Source organism: Meleagris gallopavo, chromosome 1 (assembly GCF_000146605.3).
Source record: "Meleagris gallopavo isolate NT-WF06-2002-E0010 breed Aviagen turkey brand Nicholas breeding stock chromosome 1, Turkey_5.1, whole genome shotgun sequence".
Taxonomy (NCBI): Eukaryota; Metazoa; Chordata; class Aves; order Galliformes; family Phasianidae; genus Meleagris; species Meleagris gallopavo.
Window position 1 is genome coordinate 26,491,828 of NC_015011.2, and position 24,701 is coordinate 26,516,528.

Here is a 24,701-nt window from a genome sequence, read left to right on the forward strand (position 1 = left end):
TTTTTTTTGGAAGAAAGAGGACCCATATGCTTTGCAATGCATAGCAATGTTTTCTGTCCTTCCTGATTTTAGTAGCTTGAGTGGATTCAGTTTGTGGGCCAGAAACAATGCCATCATCATTCTGTGCTGTTTGTTTGTTTAATCTACTCCATATGCACTCTCACTCTACAGACCTACATTTTATCAACTAATCCATATGATATCTCCGGTTAACAAATAAAGCAAAGTGGAGCTATGTTGCCTATAGCAACAAACACTTGCACTGCAGTTATTCTGCTATCTCAGGAAAATTCTCAGAAAGTCTCCTAAAAATTACAGTTAAAATTTCTACTCTACTTATTTCTCTTATGAATTTAAGCAGATTTTAGACTCCTTAGTTAGTATTTAAGATTCCTTTGTTTCACCTGCCATGTGAATGTGGCAAGAAAGGATAGAAATACTTCTATGTACTGTAAACTTGGCAATATGATTGTGTTTCTGGGGATATTTTGTTATTTTCTCACGTATACCATTTTTTGGAGATTACTTTGCACTGTAGGTTGAAATTGTATGTAGCAATAGTTCCGATGAACTGACCTGTTTACCAGAACATCTTCCTGAAAAGCGCAAACTATTTTCATTTTGTGAAACACGTGGGATGAGAATTAAATCATGCACTATACCAAGAATGAGATGATTGTTTTTCTTACCATGCATTCATTCTTAGCTTTGATTATGTTAACATTTTGCTAACATTTCGCTTTGTCTTCCATGCTGCAACAGGAAGTGATGTACAGTATAACTCCCTGTTGCTGTAAGAGTGGGATAAACTGTACAAATGAGCACTAAACCTAGAAGGCTACTTGGATAGAAAAGCTAAGATAAGATGTACATGCTGAAAAAATAGTGTGTATGGAGATTACCTTTGAACAATATAACTAGACCTAAGGAAATCTAAGACTCAAGGCATGGTCTACAGTATGAGGCTCAATTTTTCCAGGTGTTCAGACACATCATACCAGAATATAAAGCATGACAGAGACAGTCATTTTAGAAGTTGAGAAATGGAAGTGAACATCTGAGCTAACGAAAACCTAAATGATGTATAGCCATTTTATGTTTATAAACTTGAAATCTGTCAAAAATGCCTGAAGAAAAATATGATTTATCTCCTAGATGGGTTGGTTAATGTATAATTGCTCGTTGTTGTGAAGCTGAAAATATTATATCCTTAAAAATATACATATATAGTTGTTACTGTATTTAGTAAGACACATTTAGTCTTAAGTTCATTGCAAAAAGTGAAAAATGAAGTACGAAGTGTGGAAAGGGAAACAAATTTTAATATTGCACCATGATACAGGTTGATAAACATTCAAAGAATTTTTGAATGTATTAACATTCAATAGATAGCAATTACATGAAATATTGCAGATGTAATCTTTTTTGCAAGAGGTCTTTAAACCATTGACTGTTGTGAGCTACATGAGTGAGACAGTGAAAAGATTGTTCAGTGTAAATTTTTTTTCCTCTCCCATAAGCATCCACTACCGACTGCTTTGAAAAAGATTGGCTTACATGGATTTTTGATTTCACCAAACAAGTCAATAGTCATGAGTTCAGCAGGTCAGCTTAAAGGTTCACTTATTGAAATTGAATATATCTAAGTAATCCTTAAGCATGATCTGATTCTGTGGATTCCCAAACATGCATCTTGGAAAATCTTGTTTGCTTGCTCGTAGAGAAGATTGTCATTGATATCTGGAGACAGCCACCAGGAAAAGATTTTGGTTGCCCATATTTATCTAAGGGCGGTATAAATCAGGGAAATGCCACTGTATGAACAATGTACAACCATTAGCAACAGTCAGAAAAGAAATCTTTCTGGCCGTGTTCATGTAGTTTTGCATTTACCTGTGGTCTTTAAAAAGGCTTCTCCATAGGGCTGTCACTGTTGTACATGTGATAATTACTAGATATTTTATACTGAGAATCTCTGTGTATGTATTTTCAGGACTAAGAAAGTTCAAAGCAAATTGCCCAACTGTTTATATCACTGTATGTATTAGTAGTCAATGTGATATCAGCACTATTTGCATAACAAAATTAATGATTTGTCTTTCTGATAAGTTATACTGCTCTGTATAGAACACCCATTCTTTTTCTTGATGTGCTGGTTTTCTGTCAACAAATGCTGTTAGCAGTGAGGCATTTGTATATTTTTAAAATACAGTATTTAATGTCACTCCGTATGGTACACCCATTTTTTCATTGAAAAAAATTCTGGTTCTGAGTATTACTTATGAATTTCCACTTAATGAAAACTACTCTCTTTTATTCTTTTCTTTCCAGTGTGATCATCACTACAGTCTTGTACCTTTCAGATGCCCTTCGTAAAAACTTCTTAAATGAAAACTTTGATTACAAGGTAGAGTAAATATGTCTAACAAAAGATAGATATAGCACCTGCTGCTGCATCATCCTGCGGCCTAGTTGTTATTAGACGGTCCAGCATCTGAACACCTGTAACTTTTACTATATCAGCAACTCCAGATGTTCAGAAAATGAAATGTTTTCTTAAATACAAGACTGGCCTAAAAATTGGAAGGGTTGTGTTTCGTTTTTTTTTCTGTTTATTTTTCATTTTGTTATTTTAGTCTCTGCAGTAGACTACTTACTTTCTGTGTGGAAATTTCAATATCTGCTTTTAAAAGCATGCTCACAAACATTTCTGTATTTACAGTATGAGAAAAAGGCCTGGCTTTAGCTTTGTCCGGTGAGGCCTGCAGCTGTTATCTGATGAGACTGGGAAATAAAATTATAAAGGTGAACAGGCCAGAAAATGACGGTTCTGTTATATGATAACTTTTAAGTTGTCCAAACTTAAAAAGTAAAGTTTTCTGGTTCACAGATGTAAAAAAAAAATCATAAAAATCTGCAACTCTGAAACTTCTGCATTTAAGAGATGTAAAATATGTAAAACAGATTTATTTCTGCTGAGTATTTTGGTGCTGATTAAAAGTATACTTTTGTGAAATTTAGTCAAGAACAGTTTGAGTAATTTATTATTCAAGTGATGTCATTTGAAAATTTGCAACTTGAGTGGTCACAATACGGTAATACTGAGAAAATAAAATAACCAAATGCCATCTGCTTGTTGTAGATATGGGATTCCTACTTTTTTCTTGCTGTAATTTTTATAAACCAGTTATGTCTTCAACTGGAGATGTTCACACCTTCCAAGAAAAAAAAGGTTTTAGAAAAGTAAGTATTGCTTTCAACGTCTAGAAAACTGTAATAAATCAAATGCTTCTCAAAATGTAAGATATGGGAGATTGCAAAAAATCCTACCAAAAAATCACAGTAACAATATTCCTGAATGATAGTTCTGGCCCTTTGTATTGAGATGATAGCAGCCTTCATGAAGTGCCTAAATTAATTCAGATATGGGAGCAAAATATCCATTTTGTGGCAATGGCGCCACTAATTTCCAGTTCATGTGTTAGTTAATACAGAGTCATTCCGGTATTTCTACCAGTTGTTTCTTTAAGTTAGAGCAAAACTATTTATTCTGAGTGAGCTACAGCATATTGTTGTGAAAGATAGATACTGCTTCATAGTTGCATTGCTGATACACAGCCTTGAGAAGAATAAGTACTTTTGACAATATTGTGAATGCACTGGATTTTAGGAACATAGTTTTAGCTGGATACAATGTGAGGAGCAAGAACTTGGAAGAAATCATCGCTTTTGAAGTATTTTTTTATGTGCTACAAATGAGACATTTCATTCAACTATGTCACAGAATGCTATAGGAACTTGATTTTCTTAAATGATCTTTCACTGTTTTGCTGTATTTTTAATGTATTCTAGATATGGTGACATGCGGGTAACAATGGGATGTGAAATCTTCAGCATGTGGCAGAATTTAGGTAAGGAGTTAAAAGACATTTTCAGTAGCTCAAAAAATAAAAAGCAAGTATTATTACTTCAGTTATTAAATACTGTTACAAGTAGTATAGGAGTTGGGATTGCCCATACTGTGTTCACTTTGAGGTGAGTGCTCCTCAGTTCAGTTTTCAGTCCCTCACAACAAAAAAGTCATCAAGGCTCTGTAGCATGTTCAGAGGACAGTGAAGCTGGTGAAGGTTCTGGACCACAGGTCTTATGAGGAACAGCTGAGAGAACTGGAATTTTTCAATCTGGAGAAGAGGAGGCTCAGGGGAGAATGAAGGGGGGTGTGTGGTGAAATAGGGATTGACCTTCTCCTGCATAACAAGTGATAGGGCTAGAGGGAAGAGCCACAAGTTGCACCAGGGGAGGTTCAGGTTGGATATTAGGAAGAATTTTTTCTCCAAAAGAGTGGTTAGGCATTGGAACAGGTTGCCCAGGGAAGTAATGGAGTCACCATCTTCAGAAGTGTTTAAGGAAATGGTAGATGTAGTACTAAGGGACATGGTTTAGTGGGGAAATATTAGTGGTAGGTGTACGTTTGGACTAGATGATCTTAGAGGTCTTTTCCAATCTTTACTATTCTGTGGTTATATGAAGCCTTGTTTCAAGTGTCAGAAAACCGTAGTCATTTGTAGCTAAGTCAATTGTAAGCATTGATACAGTATTGAACCTGACCCTGTTTCTTCAGAGAGTACTAAAAGGAACCTGTCAAAGAAAATTAGAAGAGAAAGTACTGCTCATTTTGGGCAGAATTCTTATGTCTGGAAGTATAATTATGCTCACAATTTTAGTTCTGTTGCCAAACAGTTTAAGGAACATGCATATTTCTTAATTCTGAAACTCTCTTGAGATGCTGGATTTGCATCAAATCTTCCCCAAAGTCCTAGCTCCACTAAACCATAAAGGCATAAACAAATCAGGAACTGATACATAAATGACACGTTGGACAACAAGAGAAAAATATATTTTTAGATATAAACTTAGAAGCATTTTTATATTTATAAGCAGTAACTGTGAAAATTGCTTGAAAGTGTAAGCCTCAGGGAAATGCAATTAAATGTTTGGGAAGAGTATCAAAACCAATTAGAAGCTTTGAATACCAAGCTTGTCATGTTTATATTTCAATTATTCATTAGTTTCATTCATTTAAAGGGCTCGTAAAAAATATGAAGGTCGTTGGTTACTGAGATCTATCATCTCATTTCCATAAATCTTTTCCCTGACAAGATATGTAATTGTAATAGAATTAGACTTTCTATTCAGGGTGTAGTAGGAAGAGAAGTATTGAAAATGAGATATATTTGCTTATTTGTTGTTTGTTCTTAACATTTGTTATGTAGAATATTTTACTAATTTAATTAACTTTACTTTTAATTACTCTTAACTTTTCACTCTAAGGCATCTGTACTCTAGCTTATTTGATTACATGATAGGTATATATAAATCGGTATATCAGGAACCCACTCCTGGATCTCACACTTGGATAAAACCTCAGTGTGCATCATTTCCTTCCTCACATTGTTTTCTACCGAACAGAAACTTGCCAATTTCTATATTGGAAGGAGGGAATCGTGATGTCTTTCAGCAGGGAGCAAGGACTTTGCGGACACCATGAAGTTCATCTGATAATGTGTCTAATTAAATCATGCAGGCAGGATATTTCATATAATTGCTGTTACAGTAGTCAACGTTACACAGTTCTTTTGGCAGTAAGATTCATCATAAGCCTTGGTCTTTGTGTGGTCCCCTTGATTTCGTATGGATATGCATCCCAGGATTACTCCAACAGAGAGGAGTGTAGTTTTCCTTTGCAGAATACCAAATAGTATCAGACTGGTGTGACTGGCCACTGGTATAGCCCAAGATAGGCTGCTATGGAAATGAATTTTTATCTAGGATAGTTAGTGTATTGTAATTTATAATTCTTCTATTCTGAAGATCAAGTCTTAAGCCTGGAGAACTGAAACTAAATGGTCAGTTTTTAGTGTATGCCATTCCTATTTTACCTGACAAGAACTTCCTTTTGCAGTCTCTGCCAAATTAATTGAAGGTGTTTTAACACTGATTTTTGAAGGAGTTGTTCTGGGAACTGCTGAGTCACATTTTCCCTTTGCTGCAGTCACAACATACCTTCTTCCATTTCTTTACTCACTAACTAAAAATAGGTAAAATCAAAGTACTTATGTCTATTTGATGAATATGTAATATCAAATAGTTAACCATTTTATAAACATAGAAATGCAGAGCACAGAAACCAAACCATTCCTGGGATAAAAGTGAAATGCCCAGAGTTCTTTGTCTTTGTTCTCCTGGAAGTCTGACTTGGGATAACAATAACCCGCTATCACATTTGACTTCAGTATTGCGTAATAAAATCTGGCTAGCCTTGCATTCTTCCATTGTCTGCAGCTTTTCCCTTCACTTTTTGCGTTTAAGAAATAGCCCATGCTTTGATGAACACTAGGTAAAAATCTAAAGACATTTGGAGTTCTATTTTTTAATTTTTAGGTAGTGTTTGTATTGTTTGCTAGCTCATAATTCACATGATTCAAGTTCATGTTCACTTTCATTTTAGGGGAACACAAGCTTCACTTTATTCCAGCACTGATTGGCCCCTTCCTGGAAGTGACTTTGATTCCTCAACCAGACCTGAGGAATGTAATGATTCCCATTTTCCATGACATGATGGACTGGGAGCAAAGGCGAAGTGGCAACTTTAAGCAGGTATGAAACTGTCTATAAAAGAGGACTGGAATTTAAGAGCGCCGGTCCAAATAATTGGTGCTTGAGTCTAGAGAGGATGGCCATAGTGTTGTTACATCCATTGGAGAGAGATTACTGGGATTTTTTCCCTTTTGATTGTGTGCAGGGGTGGGTATGATTCTGCAATGAACTCACTTGTGCCTTCATGTTAGTGATGTAAGAGGAAGGATAAAATCTATGGCTTGCCAGCGTGAAGAACGGCACTTCTTTTCAACAAGGCTGATTTTATTGTGGTGTTTTTTTTCTCTAATTTACAGTAGCAGATAAGATTCACGTAGCTTCCTTTTGGGTTAGTATGAAAAAAGATCAGATGGTCTTTGAGGAATGTTATTCTGTAAGGATCCAAGTATTCTTGCTGCTTGAACACCTTTCTAACGGGCTAGGAAGAAACGACCAAGTGTGCCATCTGCTCCTACAGCTCCCACTCACTTCTTTCAGACTGCCTCAAACTATTTCTCAGTGCCCTCCTTCATGCTGCATTAAATGAAGGAAAGCAGGAGTATTTAAATTAATCTTAAGCAATCTTAAACATTAATCTTAATGTTTAGGATACGAGCTGTATCAGAAACACAAAACTATTAAGAATGGAGGAGTGCATGTGATGTAAGTAGGTAGCTTTTCACTACCAATAGATAAGCTTATTATTAAGATAGCAATTGAAGAGTTTTTTCAAGGAGTGAGAATGAAAAAATCCACTTGTTCTACCTTTTTGTTTTCTGCTTGGGTTTAAATGTAAGTTGTAACAGATTTATTATCTAATAAAATATCTTGACAACAGCTTGGTTTCTCCCTTAGATTTGTGGTTGCTAATATATTACAGATTAAAATGAGATTTAAAATATTAGCCTGCATGGTAGCTTCATGTCTTTCTCTATTTTTTATAATCAGCACATTTAAAAATATGTGTTGAAGTAATTAGCCACTTGAGATGTTCTTTAAGCTTCTTTGATAGCTAATATGTAAAACCAGCAAACTGAATTTCTAGCCAAATACACTGGCAGGTAAGAAAGGTTGGGAAAGTAAGTCTGAGCCTCCAAATGTTCTGAACTATGCAGGCATTTATAAAAATTAGTCTGTAGAGAATGTGGTACAGGTTAGAAATGATGAAATTTTTATTGAAGTCTAAGAACATGGCTTGTGCTTACAACCCACAGTGAGAATTCAGGCAATTTATTTGGGCTGTGTGCTTTTTGTCTGACTCCATAAATAGATAGCTGCCTTAGCAGCAGCAAATGCTACTCAGCCTGTAGTTTTAAAGTCACGTTGCTCAATTTAAATTAGCTCCCTCCCTCCAGGAAAAAAAAAATCACCAAAAAAAAGAGAAAAACCCACAAATCTTGGGAATAACAGCTTCAAAGACATGAAGTGACTTATCAGATTTACATGATTGACCAGTAATTCTGAAATATACATTTAGCAAAGTCCCATACATTTAAAAAATAATCTACTATTAAAATCATCATTAAAGGGAAGAGAAGCTGTTTACACCACACTTATATGTTGCAGGTGGAAGCAAAATTGATTGACAAACTGGACAGCCTAATGTCAGAAGGTAAAGGTGACGAAACGTACCGAGAGCTCTTCAACAGTATGTGAGTAATGTGTTTATTTTACAGTGGTTCATTCAGTTCCATTAGCTGTATTAGATGCTAATATCAGTGTAGGAAAGTAATGCTTAGAACAGTTGCAAATTTTTTTGCTGAAAATATGAGGAATAAAAACATTTTATAGTGGTGTATGTCATCTGTAAAGTTTGGCTGTACTTCTCGTATAAGGCTATAATTGGGAAAGGCTAAATCTGTTATATCACAGAACATTCTCTGACTTCTAGTTTTAAATTCTGAAAAGCAAGAAATGTTTCATAATTGCATAGAATGCAGGTAGTGCACAAATGGGACATTTTGAAAACTAGGCATGAGAATTCAACAAAATGGTGTTTAATTAATATTTTTTTTATTGCCAGGTATTTGTACTTATCTGTGTAATTTCACTTGTTGATTTCTTGATTGATGTATAGAACTTTATTTATTTTAATAATATTATTTTTTATTTTCTTCCACAACTTCTTGTTAAACATTTAATATATTTTAATAAACAATGTGCCACTGAAATCCAATAGCTAAAGCTATAGTGCTGAAGTTCATAAGGTTCCCCATAAGTTATCCCATTGATTGAAATAAATGATTGTCACAGAGTGAAAAATAACTAACTGAACTCCATCTTCTTTGCTATTTCTTAGAACTCTATTCCCCCTAAGTGGAAGATTTCATTCATTTCTGGTGTGTGATAATAGGAGATGTGTTATTCTTCTTCAAGATTCCAAGTTGTGCATTCTTTAATGCTGTAAAGCACACAATATTTTTGTTTATGTGGCTTCTTAACATTCCTTCTTCATTAAATATTAAATTTTACCTCTGTTGTCATTGCTTAAATTACAACATTCAGATCTGTGAATACGAAACCCAGGTTTGTTGTTAGTCTAATACATATAATGATTGTGAATTGCAAACATAATAATCTGCAATGCTGATGAGTTGGAAAAATATAAAATTTCTAAATATCATTTCAAAAGCAAAAGTGGATAGAGAGTCTGGATGAGTGATGATAAACAACAGCACAATATGGTAAAGCAAACCTTTCTTTTAATTATTCATTGATCTTTCATAGTCTGAGTAAAGATAATAACATTAAGAATATTTCAGTATGTATTGACAGTATTCTAACTTTAAAATAAGTCATTAAGGGAGAGTCTCTAGTTACAGAATTAAGTCTAAATACATCCTCTTGCAAAATACATCAGGGTATCTGAAGTAATTTGTAAGTCTGTAAGAATTCATGTTAGTATGAAATACAGTTCTTAATTTCTTTTAAATTTTTGAATTACATTTAAACTGAGGGAAGTTAAACAAGATGTGGTGTTTTTTTTTAAGTCTAAATGCTGAAGATGTAGTAATCTAAATTGCAAAATGTCTCACAGCATCAGTATATTTGTTTCTGTTCTGCTTCAACTGAATTGTAACTAGACTTTTTGGCAAATTTCGAAGTATCTGCTCAAATTCATTTCCAGCTCAAGAAAACTGGAAATACCTATTTATCATTAGTTTTTCATCGTAGTTAGATTAGAGTCCATAAATTAACACCTCTCAACAGGAGAGCTTGGAGAGGGTATTAATCTAAAATGGAGGATGACAGTGTTCCAGGGCAGGTGAAGGAAAATGATTAAAACCAGAAAGTTTAGGGAGCTGAATGTATGGAGTCAGTTACCGTGAGACTTCTCTTTTTTTCTTTCCTTCCATGGGCAACTTAATCTAAGCAATATTAGACTGTCTTCATACAGTGCATGAAAACAGACTTGTTTAGACTTAAGTGACAGGGCTGTGGTATGCACACAGAAAATGTGAAATGGTATTTTGGGTCTAAGACACATAGTGATTACGTAGTCTTTAACAAAAACAAGTGCTGCAGTGTAACCTGATCAGTCTGAAGATGTGGCTGGGTTGGTTTTGATAGGTACAGTTGGAAGCCAAGAAGATGCACACACCTACTTTGGATACACTGTAGTAACTACAGTGGGTGTGACACATTCTGTTTTTGTCATGCTTTTTGTTTATTTTGTCTGAATCAGAAAATGAATTTAAATCTCTCAACTCCCACGTTAACTTCCTCCCCCCCACACTACATCTTTCCTTTGAATGTCTTCTGTTTTCAGAGACAAATTATAAGCATCTCTGGACATCTCTAAAATGCTGCATGCTTACAATTCACTGCTTATATTGCAATTATCTTTATCAAATGAAAACACACAGTGAAAGTGGGAGGAAGATGGCTGCTGTTTATGTCTTTCTAGTGACTTGTACATGACCACACAGTGATTAGCTCATGATGCAGTAGAGGGCATCACTGTGCTGAGGAGAATAACTCAGATATAAAATAATGTCTCTTTGCCTCTTGTTCCTGCTCTTCCAGCATGGTTAGACTAGATTATCTTAGAGGTCTTTTCCGATCTTAATCTTAATAGTTCTGTGATTCTATAAAGAACATGAAAATGATGAACATTTTACTATCAAGAGAAACTAGATGTTTCTAATTGCTACCTACTGTAATTGTGGTAAGGAGGGTGTCCTGATCTACTTTTGCATTATAACCCTGTAAAGGAGCCCCTGAGTTAACTAGTGCAAAGAATGCTACCATTTTATTAAATGGGAGCAAAACTTTTGGGAGTCAAAGGGTTTACTGAGTAACTCTTTTGTTCTGAATCTAATCTAGTAGATGCTGAGAGTTTATCACATCAGTTTGGCCTAACACCAGCCATTTCAGATGTGGCGGGTAGGTGGCTGCATTACTGAAGCACAAAGCCTGGGACGACAGGCTCCATTGGTGGTTGAGCTTCTCTGTGAAGTAATTGCAACAAGGACTCAAGCTAATCTGGCACTTAATACCTATCTCTGTTAGATCTTGGGTGATTTCACTAGACATAAGGCTGTCATATAAAAAGTATTGACTGCTCTCACTCCCATACTGTCTTCAGTCTTCTCCATTTCTTCCTCTGGCTGTGTAACTGAATTCAGTCCTGCCTGTTCCATTAGACTCTGGACTGAATCTTTTAGTCCACCTCGAACATTTTGTGGCTTGGGAAGCTCCTCTCCCATTTCTGAATTATAGCAAAGTTTGACTTGTCTGAGTAAACGAGGAGTCTCTGACTAAATCGAGGTATCTGGAGAAATTTGTACTCCAAGATGGAGATCTTGGTGACTGAATGTAATTCTAGAATTAAGTGTTTTAAAGTCAGTGGCCTAAATAGCTCTGTAGCTAAGACATATAAAACCTACTTATACTGGGACTTACCACATGGCTTAAATAGTCTAAACATGGTTCAGAGCCTGGCATTCTTCCCCAGAGAGCTCTGATCCTCTGGGTCCCCCACCCTTATTCTTAAGAACCCTAGATTAAAAAAAAGCAATGTTCAGTTAAGCCCAGATATAGTGTTTTCATTTTTCCCTTGTATAATTTAACATCTTAGCTATACTTCGTGTGAAGAAGTTGTATGATGGAGGTAGGCACAACACAGGCAGAGGAAGAATTTTGCTTGTGTTTATGTCTGTACTCGAGAAAGAGGTTGCATTTAGAAAGCAAATATATCCAGCAAGAGGGTCACATAGAAGAGAGATGTTAGAAAAGTGCGTGTCTATTTTCAAACACAAGGTGTTAGAAGGAAAGAATGCTTAACTTGAGCGAATCACTTATGTCACATTCTTTTTGGATATTGCCATGAGGAAGCCAAGGAATTTATTTGAGTAGCTCTTTTGTTCTGAATGTTTTTTTCTGTGCATTGTGTTGAAAGATATATGATGGAGAGTGGGAGGCATGCATCAGTAGGCAAGATATAAAATTGTCCACTTACAACGTTCATGTCAGTGTGAATAAGTATTTCAATGGGTCTTCACCACCCATTTGTTGAAATTGTGTATTTATAACAAATATGCCAATACATTTATAATTAACATACATAACTCAAGTTAGATTGAACTCATCTGTTGTAAAAGAGAGCTCAGACATCTACTTATTTTTTATAGGAACTGTAGGTAATTATTTTGGTGAATTTAGGTTGAAATGTTCCTTTTTCATGTAGAGTTGAAAAGCAATAGAAAGGAAAAGTCAGTGCAGTAATCAGTGCTTAATAATGTAACAGGCTGTATTTCTGTTAGACACAAAAACTTGTACTGAAAGGAAACATCAGGGGTTTAAAGGCAAATTAAGTTAGTCTATGGAAAACAGAGATGCCATAGTGCTTCAGCATGTTTTTATAAGAAAGGCTTTATCATATGTCTCTCCTAGCAATGACAAGTAGCCAGTCTTTGAATGTGAGGGGAAGACATCTCATTGCCCCCTAAAAAGAAGTGGTGAATCTAAGATCGATGTCAGGATGCAGAATGAAGATGAGTGTTTCCTCCAGCACAGCACAGCTTTATTTAGGTCAAAATAGCTTGCAGAATTTTGCATCGGTGACATCCTTCTGTATAGAGGAGCTGAACAGAAGTGGAGAGCATAGCTGCTGCAGTTGGCATGTAGGAGTTATTGGGCGCTGCTATGTGTTCGATGAAATTTGGACGTAGGAGTTTTATGGGACTGAACATGTTCAGTACAGATAAGGTCAGTGGAGCTGACAGCTTGCCCACTGCAGACGAGAGGTTTGGAAATGCTATTAGCAGCTCTCTAAAAAGCCCTGTATACAGATGTAGCAGTTTTTCAGAAGCTTCAATGGAAACTGTACCTGAGTGTGTTTTCAGGGAGACTGCCGTAATATCTCCATTGGCGTGTTATCCACCTGAGGTACTGTACCAAAGCAGAGAAGTAACAACTATGTAGATAAATATTTCTGTGTTCATCCCCAAACAGAGAAGAAATGTTGAAAATCCATGAGCAAATGATTAATATTTGATAAACTTAGAGAAAATCAGAGATATTTAGCAGATGTATTAAGTATAATTTTACTGACAGCTTCACTTACGGTAACATTTCTTTTTGCTTCAATCTGCAATTTGTATTCATATAAGAATTCAGCTCAACATGGGTTTTAATTAAGAATCTTACAGCAATTTAAGCTAATTTGAATTTTATGTGCAACAATAATTTGTTCTCAGAAGAAAATACTAAGTGTGATGGGGAATCATCTTTTTAAAATACTTTTCTCATTCTTAAATTTAATGTATGCCAAAATATTAGAGAAGTGAGGACGAAAAATCTTTGTTTAAAAAGTTGAGGTTCTACTAAAAAGGTTTACTGAGCAGGTACATGTTCTTTTCTAAATACATCTAGAGAATTTCTGTTTTGTGAAGTATTGGCATGAATTAATATATGAATTTTATGTGAAAGCTTTGTTAAATCTTTGGCGTATTAATATATTCTGAAAATTCAGTATTTGATATATTTTAACCTGATCCAGCTAATTTAAAAATCATTTGTTTTGTCAATGCTTCCTGGACTAGAATTCCACTTTTTGGTCCTTATCCTAGGTAAGACATTGTTTGCAAATTGTGCTTCTTGGGAGGGTGTTTGTGAAAGAAAAAACAAACTAAACCAAAGTATCAAAGTTGTTGCTAAGGTATTAAGGTACTGGTAAAAGCAGAGTGGTTGTCATAGTGACAGTTAAATAATAAAATTGTTCTGGCTTCTTGTTTTTTTTTCAGTCTGCTGAAGAAAATTGAGCGGGAAACATGGAGAGAAAGTGGTGTTTCATTAATTGCTACAGTGACTCGCCTCATGGAAAGGTTACTGGACTACAGGTGATTATCTTTCAGTAAGGTTGTCATCTTAAAAATGTTAGGAGACAAGCACTAGGATCTTGTACAAATAGTGACTATACATGGACGTGTCAACTTAGGGTCTCTGGCAGCAGCTACTTAGTCAACTCGCAAATTACATAACATGTCTGAAAACTGAGAATCCTTAACATGATATGAAAATTCAGTTGCTTGCACCAGTTAATTATCTGGAATATAGGAACTTTCAGCAGTAGGTTAGTGATTCAAGTCTGTCTGAAGTCACTAAGTTCAATGGTAATCACCTGACAGCTGTTTTACAGAATATGTAAATCTTATCACTGTGTCAATCACGCCTAGTAGTAGTGTCAGCTGGCACACTAAGTATGTATACAGAAACATGATCTCTTCGTGAGAAGCTTGCATCTGACTGTACCACACCAAAAAATGAAAGGAAGAGAAGAGACGTATCCTGTTCTGTGTGGGTGGGAGACTGCAAGTGATTTTCTCAGTCCTTTGTGAAGTCCATGTAGAAAGGACTACAGCTTAGTCCTCTTCACTGGAAAGTTGTAGTACTTCCTAGAGCTTAAGGGTTTGGTTTTTATCCAATTCTGCAGGTGAGATATGGTGAGACTTGATACTTCTGCTATCCTCAATAACAATTTGAGAATAAAGAGAATAAAGCTGTTTCGTCAGCAGAAAAAAAAAACCCAACAAACTCTTAACATCTAGAAGTGTTTTTCCTCCTTGGGGAAGAATAGAGCAGTGGTGTTCCTCCTCAGGGATCAGTTGGGTTACAACCTCCAGGGCTGTGAATCCAGCAACTTTCAGAACAACCGTTTATGTGAGTGGATGTAAGAGAAATACAATTATTTAGTTCATGTATGCAAGAATGTTTTAAAGTTATGTAAAATTTATTTTAGTGACTGCACAGTTGTGCCTGTTTGTTACTTTTTTATTCCAGTATGGTTGTACTGACCCTATCTTTGTTAATCAAAATCTTCATGGTTCCATTTTAAATTTTGGTTGGGAATCAGGTGTGTTCCCTCACCAAATAATGAATGATACTGGTTATAGAGTGCTACTAGGAAAATTTAGAGGACCTCAGAGCATTCTAAAGGGGAGGTCAGTATCATTCTGCTTTTTCACAGTGGCACCAACGTTGTAATTCCATGACTACTTTAGGTTTACACTGTCTGTGAAGAAAGTAGATTCATCTCCTCACTCCTGTCACAGTGTTCCTTGTGCCAACATAAATGTTTGTGCTGGACTGTGGTGGTCTGACTGAGATGGCTAAATGTAACCCATCAAAACATGCTGCCTAACTTGTTTCACTTCCTGAGAATTCAGTAGGCAGCAGTGCAGGACTGAGAATGAGTGCCTGAGAGCCATAGGGGAGCAGAACTGCCTTGCTGGCTTCTGCTGCCACAGTTTGAGATCAAGGTGTGAGGAAACCAAATGAATCTCCAGGATTCATGTAGGAAGTGAATGACAGGTGTGCTTTGTGTTGTGAAAAGGCTAAACTTTTTTCCTTTTGTTATAGGGATTGCATGAAAATGGGAGAAGTGGATGGCAAAAAATTGGCTGCACTGTTAGCCTTTTGGTTTGTATATTAATTTTTCTTGCCCTTTTTGATTACAGTTAAGCATTTTCAATTATACAGCCATATATTTGAATGGGAAATAGCCTGTTTCTTGATGCAGTTTTAGTTGACAGAATGGTGGTGAAGCATTGGCACAGGCTGCCTGGCAAAGCTGTGGATGTTCAATCCTTGGAGGCATCCCCTGGTTGGATGGGGCCCTGAGCAGCCTGATCCTGTGATTGGCAACCCTGCCTACGGCAGGAGGGCTGGAATGAAATGATCTTTAAGGTCCCTTCCAACCCAAGCTATTCTATGATTAGTATTGCTGATCATTTTTTCAGGATGAAATTGATACAGTAGTTTCCTTTGTATAGTTGGATTCTGAAAGATCTCTAATACTGCTTCATTCAGTTTTCTTTCCCTTCTAGGTAAGAAGGGAAATTTTGCCAAAGTATTTTCTAAATGTAATTGGTCTCCGAATTCTCAGACAGAAACAAACCTTTCTATTTCCCCAAAACCCAATTAAACTGACATTTCTCCAGTTTCCTGTCTTTCTCATAGCTGGTTCAGCCAGGAATGCTTCTCAAGACTTCTTCCTGTCATGTAACAAACCATCAGTGTCAATCTGTATTATGAAAAATATTTCATTTTTGTTTATGAGATGCATTTTTGTTCTAGGCCAATTTCTACTGACAAGTTTGTTGATTTCTGTTAACCTTGGAAATTTTCCATTTTCATGATGTTTGTTTTGGAAAGCTATATTTTTAGCCATGGAAAAAAAACCAACAGAATAAGTTGACTCATAATTCTGCATTTTTGACGTCAGCAAAACAATTTGGTAGCACTTCTAAGTAGCAGTTATACATGAGAGAATAAAGGATTTCTTCAACAGGGAAATCGTACTCTCCAAATATGGAAAATGTTTACTACACAGCCGTAGAGCAGCTGCTTCCTATCAGAACCTCTGGCATGATTTGAATTCTGTAAAGTACCTGGATTATTTTCATTCTGCCAGTAAGGACTTTTTAAACTCTTATTAGTTAATCATTCAAGATTTTAACAAAAACAAAATTCAAGCATTTAAACCCCCCCCAAAACACCATTGTACTTTTTAATAGGATTTTCTATAACTTGTACAGGTTAAGAAAGATTTTCTACTTTAATAATTTTCAGACACATTTTGTTACTGTTTGCCCACTTGAGAAACAACTAATACCAAATTTTGAAAAGTAAAGTTTGATTACAAAAATAGCACACACAATTTAAGACATTTAGTTGTCCATACGATGGATGAACTGTTTGTCAACTCAACATTTGTTTTGTCCATGCAAATGATTAAAGGAATATATAATCCTAAAATTATTTTAAATATAGAGAAAGAAGCAATACTTCATTTTTCATTAGCATTTCAAAAGTATTCTGACTTGAAAAGATGAGAGGATTGATTGGCTTGAAAAGAGAATGTTTATGTTTGCCATGGAGGTACATGCTGTTCTTCTGAGAAGTAGAATTGAACAAGTTAACAAAGTTATCAAACTAACTAGAATTATGCTACATCATGAAATATGCAGAGGTACAAGAATCAGTAACTTAGATGAAAGGAAAACATTGGATTTTTTTTCCTGTTCTCTCCACTGTTTGGATCATCAGAAACAGGTTTCACATTAGCAGTGTTTGTTCAGAAAAGCTGGTTTAAAAAGTATCTAATAGAGTTCCTTAAATGTAAAAATCACCTAACTTCAAAAGATGAATTTCTAGTGGAATAACTGGATCATCACGGAACCATAGAAAAGTGTTGAAAAAATGTGTATTAACTTTTGGTAACTTGCTGAGTTTTTCTCAGGCATTCCGCAGTCTTCACTAATACTTGCCGTTTAATTCATATTCCAGATTCTATTCATTTAGAATTGTATCTTTTTAGAAAGAGGAGATTTTTCCTGTGATGATCTACACTGGAATGTTACATGATATCATAGAGTAGAATGCTGCCTGTTTGCTGTTCTTATTAAATAAGGATGTCTGTTTTTTACATTATGTCCCCTTATAAAGGCTTTGTCTATTATTTGTTGTGTCTTGAAATTGTTGAAAAAATGCAGTGCCTTTATCAGTATATTCGCATGACAAATCTGAGCTGTGACTGGGTTGTCTTGGTGTAGTCTGCCTGATAGACCTATTGGACTTTGCCAGTGCTGAGCCTCAGAGAACCTGTTGATGTGTACAGTTTAAAGATGTGACAAGTCCTGGAGCCTTTAGCTCTACACATTATGGGAGGAAAAGGGAAGTCTTTGTACTGTGAAGGTGTATGTTGGCCTAAATGTCATTTTATGAAGTTAGTTTATTTAAAAAAAAAAAACACTCAATAGTATTTTCATTATACTATTTTAATGTTTCTCCTGGTTTTCTCTTTGTTAATATTTCAATGTAGGCAACTTTCACGCAATACTTTCCAATAGGAGAAACATTTTGGCTACTTGCTTAGAGTTCATATGTTAAGAGTTTTGAATAACAGAACAGAAATAGTTAATTGCTAAGGAGAAACAGTGCTACATTGTTCTATCCTATACATTTTTGTTAACCAAAGTATATTATCCTGAACATTAAATGTAGCTACAAGGGGAACTGTACCTCCATGCCCATAGTGACTACATGGAACACGTGGACAGTGCAAGACTTGTGCTCCTCTTATAACTTTTTCATACTTGATTTTAGCATTTGCAAATACTGAATGTTTTGAAATAAAAGTTTTGATGTTGCATCCCGTATTTTATCCAAAATACAGAAAACAGAAGTTACTCATCCAGAAATCTCTAGCTAGAGAAATTTTGTCCTGAATATTACTTTAGTGTGCAACTTTAAGTATTGCAATTGTGCATTCAATATTTATGTTTTTGGTTCCCAGCATTTCTTCAGGGCTGAAGAAAGCAAGTTTTCATTCGGCATTATGCTATTTTTGGTACCAGACAGTTCTTGTCAATGTTCTAAAGTCCTTCTGGTATTTCATTATGACAAAATGAAGAGCAGACATATTAGGCAGTAGATATTTTGTTAAAATATGACTACAAAAGTTAGAGCACTGTCAGCATTTTAAAACCAACAAGGAGCTTTCAGCAATATGTTAAGTATTCTAAGTGAGGGTAGATGGGTGTGTTTTGGGGCTGGGTTAGTATTTTTAGGGAAAGAAACATCAGATTTTATTTCTGTCACATTTTTTCTTTATTTAAAAAATAAAAAATAAAAATAGAATTAAAAAGAGCATGTTGACTGGTCTACCAAATATATAATGGAACTAAACATTGTATTGAATATCTTTTGTGTGTGATAGATATATTTAGTATCTAATACATTTCATTATGAAATTCAATTTTATTACAGAATTTTTACAAGACTGAACTGAACAAAGAAGAGATGTATATTCGCTATATTCATAAGCTCTATGACCTACATCTGAAAGCACAAAACTTTACAGGTAACTAAATGCAAACTAGAAAAAGTACCTAGGACTAGATGTGATTTGCAAACCTTCAAAGTTATGTGCAGTGCAGAATATGCAAACTCAGGCTGAGTTTTCTTGCTCAATTAGTCTCTCTAAGAGTTGTGGGGCTTCCTTTCAGCCCTACAACTCTGCTACTTTCTGTTTGTTGAAAAAATGACTGCTGATGCACACTAGCAATATATGTCATGAGTTGTTCTTCAACCGAGAGGAGTAAAGCTTAGATGAGGTTTATGTGAATCAGTTTGGTAGTGTGAATCTTTGCATATGACATCTGCAGTACTATTGTCCAGTACTTTTCAATGTGAATTTAGCACCAGTGCTGACAATTATCATTTAAATGGAAAAATAAGAAGATAAGCACATATTATTGTTATTTGTACAATAAAAGGGGCACTTCGTCTGGATGACTGTTATGAAGAATAGCTGGAATGAATAAAATCAGTATCTCTTTAAATGAAACAGTCTTTGGTTGCCATAATACTCAAGTGACCTTGTAATACCTCTGTCCATTTCCCAGTGACTGCAGCAGCAACTTCATGCCTTCAGAATCTCTGTGGATTGTTTTCATTCTTAAAAGTAGATTTTTTGGCTAGTGGGCACTAGTAAACAGGCTATGGGTACGTACTGGCAGTGAATTTCCTAGGGTCCATAGGAAAGGTCCTTAGCTTGGAATTTTTACAATCCCTTTGCTATTCATGGCTTTAAAGTCTAAACTAAATTGCTGGGTATATTAAGGAGAGGGTTTTCATTTCCTCATGTGACCTGGCAATAGTGAATCACAAGAGAGTTTTGATTATCAAGCACTACTATCTTTGTCCCAGCTGGCTTTTTTGCCAAATTATTAATTTCCTGATCTTACATAACAGATGTTAGCAACTCTTTAAGCAATGCTGCGTTCCTTTTAGAAATCGACTGCAAGTATGCATTCAATTTACCTTCAGCAGTGATATGAACCTTTTCATTTTGTTTTGTCATCCTAATTCTAATATTCTAATTATAATTCTAGTATTAATGGTATTTTGCTTACAATTTTTCTTCAGAACTTTGTTATATTTCCTGTGTATCTATTATTAGCATCTACATTCTTTGCCATGGTAAATTCCATGACTCCAAGATTTCTTGCTGTGAGAGACTTAAGGAAGAATTGGCTCACACCCATGGTTAGAAGCAGTCTTTCCACTTGAAAATAGACTTATGTAGTCCATTGTGCTGCTTATCAATCAGTGGCAACATACAGATCTTTTGTGAATTGACTGAATTCAAGTACATGAGAATAGAAAAGAAGTCTATTCAGAGGACTATTTCTAATGCGTCTTAATTCTCTGTGAATAAAAAAGTCATTTTTTTTAGAAAATAAAAATCCTGGCTAAGAACTTGAGTGTCAAGTGAGAAAGGAAGGGTCATAGTAAGCTATCCTGACATCTATTTATGCTCTGCTGTTTTTCTTTCTTTCAATTTTGAATGATTGTTACCAACTTCATGGATATTTTCTTAATTGTTATGTAAACATGCAACAAAATCGTAGCTTGAAACTTGGAAAATGTACGTTCCTAGCCAAGCAGTCTAAAAGCTGTGTGATGTCAGAATTAAGACTGACTATGCAACTTCAAGTGGTCTCCCTTCCAAATACATGTTGTAATGCAGCATTGCTTTATACCATACTTAGCATTTTATGACACTTGGATTCCAAGCACCTTTCCCACAAACATCTGCAATGATGGCTTTTCATCCACATGTTATTAGACTAGATATATAAGAGGAACACTATTAGAAAAAAAATACCCTGTATAGCCTGGCAAACATCATCTGACTTAGAGGAATGTACACAGAAGTAGGATACAGTTGTCTGGGGCAAGTTCACCTACCTCAGCGTATCTGACGTCTGCACTAAATCTGCAGTAAAAGAAGTCTAGTGGGCAGCTTAAGAATGTCCAAAATCACCACTACCATTGGTTTTATTACTTCAAATACATCAGTTTTCCTTCAAAAAGGTGTATCTCAGTAAGATTATTCACATTACCATGCACTTTCTCTGTGTTTTGTTTGCTTGGTGTTCATATGTATTGTGGCGTAATTTGTCTTGCAGAGGCTGCCTACACGCTCTTGCTTTACGATGAGCTGTTGGAGTGGTCTGATCGGCCCCTGAGAGAATTTCTGAACTACCCCATGCAAACAGAGTGGCAACGTAAAGAGTATCTCCATCTGACTATCATTCAAAACTTTGATAGGGGAAAGGTAAAATAGTCCTGTTTTACTGCATAAATCTAGAAAGGATAGTTAATTCACTCCATGACTTGCTTCCAGTTTGGCATTTTCTAATATAGAGGGGAAGTATTTGTCACCGCCTGATTAAGCAGTTACTTAGCGACACAGTAGGTTCCTTCTAATTCTGCTTGTATCCTAGAAATCTCCCACACTTAAATGTGAGAATAATTTCCACTTGTGTAGCAGATCTCTTTGCAAGTGTCGAAGGACTTTGTAAAAGGTGTTATAATTTCTGCCCATTTTAATGGTGAAAATGGTGAAAATGAGCCCTACAGCAAAAAAAACCTTATACACTTCACTGAGTGACCAAGTGAGGAATAACATTCTGAGCGTCTGGATTATAAGATCTGTTTATGTCTCCTAAATTGTGATGTGTCATTTTGAATATCAACTGCAGAATCTCTAAAAGGAGAACATTTTGGGGAGGTCACAGTTCATTGTCATCTCTGAGAATGCTTATTCTGAATTATGCAAGAGCAATTATCCTGTATTTAAAATTCTGTATGCCCTTTGTGTGATTATTTATCTCAGGGATGAACAGGCAATTCAGTGCAATTTTGCATAGGTAGTATAATATCCTGGTAAGCCTTGGAAATGTTTTTAAAGTGATGTTGATGATAATTTTTTTTCCAGAAAATTCTCAGATCAGTTTATAGTTTAAATCATATTGCACAGTAAAATATTCTAAACAAGAAAAATTAAGCAGGATATGTTAAGAGGAACAGATTTTTAAAATGTGAAAATCCTACCCGTTTGAATCAGTCTTACAAGTATTATCATATAGATAATTACTTATATCTTGTACAGTGATTGTTCTGTAAGAATCATATATTAAATAAGTCTCCAAACAGATCCATCAAACAATTAATCAGTATTAATAGCTATTTGTATGTCTAATGAACAATATGTTCAGTTATTTTCACTTCTATACTGTAAATATGACCTGGTATAGAAAGAACAGACTTCACTAATAAGTCATGAATTGTCAAACAGTTGTGAAATTACTAAACATCTTTTACTTGCTTGCAGTGTTGGGAAAATGGCATTATTTTATGCAGGAAAATTGCTGAACAGTATGAGAGCTACTATGACTACAGAAACCTTAGCAAGATGAGGGTAATGTACCTAAGTGCTTTTCATCAATCATAGATCAAAAAGCTTTTATCTTTTGGAATATAAAATGTTACCTGGAAACCTAAGTTTGCCACTTCAGTTCCATTTGAAAACACTTTTTTTTAAAGCTTGTACTTGTTTTCTGTAACAGATTATAAAAAGAAGTGTAAACTGAAGTGTGTAAGAAGAGGTGATCTTGCAGTGTTCGTACCTGTATAGCGCTTCCTTTGTGCGCATGCTCGTGCAAAAATATTGTATCTATCAATGCAGTTTCGTTGATTTCCTATTGTTTGTCCAGGGAATGTGCTCTATGCAGTCCTTAGTTAAGAGCAGCAGCATATCTTTGCAGTTGTAATTGGAAACAAACAGCTTGCAACAAGTAACATAGAACTTCGCTAATCTATGTATTGCATAAAAATATGATCTGCTTAATTCATATAGACAAAAGGAGTCTTTTATGATAATAAGTCATAATAAAATGACTATAATACTCCTTATGATCTGCTTACTTAATATATATATTTAGATAATTCAATAGCAGAATGCTGTAGGCAAGAACAAAAAATGACTGTCATCATATTAATAAAATAATTTCTTTATGCATATATAATTAACTGTACTTAATGTGTTCTGTGCTTGCATTAGTCAGTATCTTTCTACTATATCTGTGCCACCTAAGTTTTAACCCAAGAAGGAGGGCTAGGGGATTTCTCATAGCAGTAAAAACTCAGCAGTTACAGATATCACATACACATTAAATAGCTTTTTACATTAGCTGAAATGGGGCTAATGCTTTTATTTTCACAGCATTAAAAAAAAGTATGAACAAGGAATTTTTTGGTGAAATCTCATAATTAGAAAAAAAGACTTTGACATAAAGATGACTATGTGCTAATATTTTGAGTAAAATAAAAGTGGGATATATTGACAAAAATGATATAGTTACTATCACGAGATTTTTCAAGAAAGTCATGTTAGGCACAGAAATCATTGGAAACTGGTATGATTTGAACGTGACTGTTTTGAATATGGCTGCTTACTTTTACTCAGAGATGCACTGCAATTGCAGTACTCCAGAGGAGTGCATCAAAACACCTTGTGTTTTGTGACAGCTTAAGGTAAAACTGTGTTTTCAAACAACACTAAATTGCATTTCTTTTCAATCTCAACCAGATGATGGAAGCATCTTTGTATGATAAAATTATGGATCAACAGCGTTTGGAACCAGAATTTTTCAGAGTTGGATTTTATGGGAAAAAGTTTCCGTTCTTCTTGAGAGTAAGTGAATTGAAAATGAACCAAATTGAGTAATTCTGGACTTGTGCTGTTTTTCATAATTACTTTCTCTACCTGAGAATTTGATCATGCCATATATAAGTTCTATAAGAAGCAGGGAATTCTCTGTGATAAATGCAATATCCTCATGTTATCGGGGGCAAGAAAAGGTTTTATCTAACAGAAAGACAAATGATAAGCTTCTAGAGTCCCACATATGCTTAAGATTTTAGTTTGTGTTGGAAACCGTGCACCTGAACTATTCCAGAAATCACTGTCTTCTTTTTATGGTAGCTTGTTCCCATTGTTCTGTTTCTGCTGGTGGCTGCTGAGACGGCAGCTATCAAAAGAAGTGTCATTTGGCAGTCGGACAATCAGTAATTGAGCACTGAAGGAATTACATTCTTAATCTCACTTTTTTAAAGTGAGTTGGAAATTCAGCATTCTGACTTCCATTGTTTATTAGTATACTAAAGCTGACAAGATATATAAAGTTACTTTTGAACATTAATCTTAGATTCTGAAGCTACCAAAGTGCCCTTGAATATTTTATTTTTGTTATTCTGTTCCCCTCTTCCACAGTCTGCAGTGGTTTAGCTGCATTGACTGTCACCTTGGGAAGAGAACAGAATCCATCTTATTTGTGGAGCCACTGCAGTCATAATCCAAGCTCCCTTTCCTGTAATAATTCAAATAAGTGATGATGGAACCACCTCTGTGTGGAGGAGGCATAAAAAGCCAAATTTTTCTTTGTGTCTGGAAAGTTGCAAATTCCAAATTGTAAATATAGAATGAAAATCTCCATTTAAATCCTTTCTCAAAAACAGCCTTGTAGGCACATAGGTTTTGTTGTTCTCTGTATATATCTTCTGGAGAAACCAATTTGAAATTGTTGATTAGAAAGGATATAATGCTTGATGTTCCTAAAAACTGCTTCAACCAATACAGTAAAAGTACTGGAAAAAGTCTGTACAGGAGTGCTGTATTTTCAGACCTGTAAGTCTTTCACTGCTTATAT

At 35.2% G+C, this 24,701-nt stretch overlaps 1 protein-coding gene across 1 annotated transcript in view; it reads left to right on the top strand.

The window, feature by feature from the left end:
* DOCK4 (dedicator of cytokinesis 4) overlaps positions 1-24,701 on the top strand; it is a 176,247-nt gene that overhangs the window by 125,149 nt on the left and 26,397 nt on the right. The window contains 13 exon segments of the mRNA XM_031552130.1: positions 2,332-2,407; positions 3,143-3,243; positions 3,853-3,911; positions 6,509-6,657; positions 8,203-8,288; positions 13,683-13,709; positions 13,884-13,979; positions 15,499-15,533; positions 15,536-15,558; positions 18,910-19,003; positions 21,117-21,265; positions 22,325-22,411; positions 23,582-23,686. Coding sequence (XP_031407990.1) covers positions 2,332-2,407; positions 3,143-3,243; positions 3,853-3,911; positions 6,509-6,657; positions 8,203-8,288; positions 13,683-13,709; positions 13,884-13,979; positions 15,499-15,533; positions 15,536-15,558; positions 18,910-19,003; positions 21,117-21,265; positions 22,325-22,411; positions 23,582-23,686 — 1,087 coding nt within the window.